The sequence below is a fragment of the Saprolegnia parasitica genome, assembly GCF_000151545.1.
Source record: "Saprolegnia parasitica CBS 223.65 unplaced genomic scaffold supercont2.145, whole genome shotgun sequence".
Taxonomy (NCBI): Eukaryota; Oomycota; class Saprolegniomycetes; order Saprolegniales; family Saprolegniaceae; genus Saprolegnia; species Saprolegnia parasitica.
Window position 1 is genome coordinate 57,648 of NW_012156539.1, and position 3,651 is coordinate 61,298.

General features: G+C 56.3%; 1 protein-coding gene across 1 annotated transcript; it reads left to right on the plus strand.

The window, feature by feature from the left end:
- The first annotated feature begins 1,531 nt into the window (after positions 1-1,531).
- SPRG_14685 (hypothetical protein) lies at positions 1,532-2,798 on the plus strand. Its single transcript, XM_012354092.1, has 3 exons — positions 1,532-1,588; positions 1,639-2,052; positions 2,107-2,798. The coding sequence occupies exons 1-3, from the start codon at positions 1,555-1,557 to the stop codon at positions 2,715-2,717; spliced, it is 1,059 nt and encodes a 352-aa protein (XP_012209482.1). The 5' UTR covers positions 1,532-1,554; the 3' UTR covers positions 2,718-2,798.
- The last annotated feature ends 853 nt before the right edge of the window (positions 2,799-3,651 follow it).

The following is a 3,651-nucleotide window of genomic DNA, read 5'->3' on the forward strand; positions in this document are numbered from 1 at the left end:
TCGGGGCGTTCTGTGATACGTCGTCCAACAGGGCACATCGTCCTCGGCGCTCGTTCCTTGAAAACGGCCGCCGGAGATTCGCGCGGGTTCGAGTCCCGGTAGTACCGGTACCGTTGTATGAGATATACCCATATACATTGGTGCTGATCCCGCGCCAAAGTCGGATACGTGGCAGTCTCTCGTGTCGGCCCGGTACACACTGAGCGCCGCTGGACATGCATATTGGTCTAGCTCTCGCAACTAATGCGCCTGCGACGCGAGCTCGTACTGTAGCGTCGTATTTGATCTGCACACGTGTGCGAGTGCGAGTACGGCGGCGTGAGCCTTTAGCCAAGCGCTGCCAACGATCCTCAACGGCCAGCGCGGAGGCGTCCTCGGTCATTTTCCGGTTCCTAGAAAGGGCGTGGCCTTGAACTCGGTGTAGCCCACCAGTTAGAGCTACTACATACCAGTCGGCAGTCGGAAGTGGACCTGCGGACTGTACTATCAACAAGGGTGCGTGCAACGCCTTGGCCGAGTTGATCGGTCCGCTGTCGCAATTTGCGGCCCTAGCTCGTGCATATCCTAAAAATGGTCAAAACCATAGGAAAGCTCGACGGCGCAAGCGATGACAATATGTACATTTTAAAAGAGCGGCGACAGAGGCATCCGTCCACAATGCTTTCCTATAACGTTAATACGGTAGCAGAGTTGTACGTCTCATTCGAGCACATGCGGCGTCTGCTGCCATCCATCGCGTGTGCTGTCGCGCGTTCGTGCCCCTGGCTTGATTCGATCGAACGTGGCAAGTGAGGCGAGATTGCATGGTTTTCTTTTAAATATATGGCCAACTGTATACCCGCGCGTCGTTTTTAATGATGCGAGACCACCGCGTCAACAATTCAGCCAGCGCCCACCTTGCCCGCGCCGTGTTTAAAACATTAAAAAACACAAAAAGCGGTTGCCAACACCAAGAGCCTGCATGACAAATGGCCTAGCTTCAAGAACTTGAAAACAATGCCGTTATCACTACCGTGGCGCAGGTTAGAAGTGGACGTCGCCAGAGCAGAAGCTTGACGCTGGCACAGTGCATGCCTGCTTGGTGACCTTGGTGGCGGATGGGCCAACGCAACGGCGGTGGCACCGAACGATTGCACTATCGACATCGTTGGCGTCATCGGCACCTCGGGATCTGTACATCAAGCGGGTGTTGGTTGACTTAGAGACGTAGAGGACGTGTACAATACAGTTGATGGCTCCTGCACGCTACTACCTACAGTGACTAATACCACGACCTGCAACCACCGTCCGACGTCGCTGGCCTCGTGGCCGCCAAGTTCTATTAGACAGCTGCCGTCTATTGTCACTTGCTGGGCAATGCCACTCGAGAGTCCTTCCTTCGCGTGCATGGAAATGGTATGGGCAGCGGCTTGAGTTGGCTTGTCGCCAGCGTCGTGTTTTAAACACATAACCCACCACGTGGTTGTTACGAATATATGTATAATACATGCCCAATAAGAAACGGAGCTTCGTGACAAACCATATTGGGACTTGCGCCACGACCGCCGAAGCCGCATGCGTCCGGGCTCGCTCAAGAACACCGTGCTGAGTACGACGCCCTTCGTCTTGTGTCTCGGAGGCTCATGCATCCTCGTGTAGCGGTCTTCTTCTCGCTTATGTCGATGGGCTGCTGTACCTTCTCGATGATCTACCCCGCGTGGTTCATGCAAAAGTACAAGGAGACGACGCCGGACGTCTTCCAGGGCTTTGGCATTTTCGCCTTTCACTCGACGGGGGTGCTACAGACGCCCTTCTTTGCGTCCACGACAACGCTCGAGTACTCGGACTTTTGCGCCAACCAAAAGGCTGGCGTGCAGGCCCCGAATTGGATGCTCGGCGGCGCGCCGCAGCTTCAAGTCATTCTCTGTGGCATGCCAATCAAGGGCATCCAGTACGTCATCATGTTCGCCGTCGTCTTTGCGACCATCTCGCTCCTCGCGTCAATTGCGGCCACGTTCCAGCCGCAAGCCGGCTGGGCCGAGCGCATCGTATCGTCGGCGACGCTCGCGGCCTGTACGACTTTGCCGTTCGAGATTGCACTTGCTGATATCTTTTTTAATGTTGTAGCATGCCTCTTGCTCGCAGCTCTGATTTGCTGGGCGCTCCAGATCCAGCAAAAGATGCTGCAGATCGACGTGCTCTCGTCCGGGTACCAGGCGTGCAAGAGCGTCAAGGGCGACGGCTCCAAGTGGAGCTGCTGGTTCTACGGCTACAGTTTTTGGGCCGCGATCGGCGGCGTCTGCGGCATGCTCTGCACCATGTATGCGAGCTCGGCCGGCCGCGCGGAGAAGATTCGCCACTTCCGCAACCTGTACGAGCAAGACCTCGCCATCGCCATGCAGGCGTCGGCGGGCCAAACGCCGGGCACGACCACGAGCGCCTACACGGCGCCGCAGTCGGAGAAGCCTATCGTCCAGCCGTCGGTGCAAAACCACCCGGGCTTTGCGCCGTCCGAGCCCCACGCCAACTCGATCTCGTCCTACGAGCCTGGGTTCCAGCCGTACGGCCAACCACCGCCGCCAAACAACACGGGCCCCTACACCTCTGGCTACGGCGCTCAACCAGCGTACGGGTACAACACAAATGCATATGGCCAGCCCCACACCAATGGTGCATACCAACAGCCCGTCCAACCCGTTGTTGGAGGCAGTGGTTATGTCCGAGGTGGCATTGTCTAGATCGACGAAATATGACGAGTAGATATATTATTATCTTATAAACATGAAACATTGTGTACACAAGTTGGTAGGAGATGCAACAGACAAGTCGTGCACGCCACCAAGTCCTATATTACGCCGACGCGCCCATTATTGGTCTTTTCACAGAGACTCGATCACAATTTTATGTGTCATGATGGCCTCTTCCTGGATGTCCATGGCTCTGAATGGGTCAGATGCGATGGATTTGGAGCCGCCCATGCATTCTACCAGAGATCGCATCGCAGCAGTGAGCGGAACACGGACAACATACAACGCTCCATCGTACCAACCACAAAATATCAGCCGGCTCACTGCCCGTCTACACCGTGGACGACGCGCTTGTTCTGCGAGATCGAGCTTATCGTCGACGCCAGGGACGAGTGCGCGCGAGTCCCATGCATTCGGCATCGTATTGGCTTGCTTGTTCGTGCTCTTGTGCCCGGTTGATGTCGTCGACTCGTCATGGCTGCCCGTGCGAGGTCCACATATACATAAGAGAGGCGGAAGTGCCCGATATCGTTGTGTGCGTTCTGTTGTTGTTGAACCGAGTTATATTCCATGCAATTAAAAGTTATGGTAGACTTTCTAATGCGCTCGTGAGGCGTGGCCGGTGCGTCAGCGAGGAGTCGTGATTCGAGATCGTGCGAGGGACCACGTAGCGTGCACACCAAGGGTCATCGCGGAGAGCGGGCAGCGATGCGTCAAGCGATGGCACCACAGCGCGACGAGCCAAGTGCCGGACATGCAGTCTTGCGATAGCATGTAGCTGCCTTATGTGGAAGATCTGGATGCGTCGAGGCCTCATCTCGGAAGGCAACCGTGTGCGGCTGTACAAGTGCTACGTGCTCCCGGTCCTTTTGTACAACTGTGGCACCTGGGCCCTGACGCCAACGAGTCTGGCGGGCCTTGACAG

Coding starts and splice junctions, on each gene's coding strand:
- SPRG_14685 (XM_012354092.1), top strand. CDS start 1,555: ATGCGTCCGGGCTCGCTCAAGAACACCGTGCTGA. Junction 1,589..1,638: donor GCTCAAGAACACCGTGCTGA/GTACGACGCCCT, acceptor ATCCTCGTGTAG/CGGTCTTCTTCTCGCTTATG. Junction 2,053..2,106: donor GTCGGCGACGCTCGCGGCCT/GTACGACTTTGC, acceptor TTAATGTTGTAG/CATGCCTCTTGCTCGCAGCT.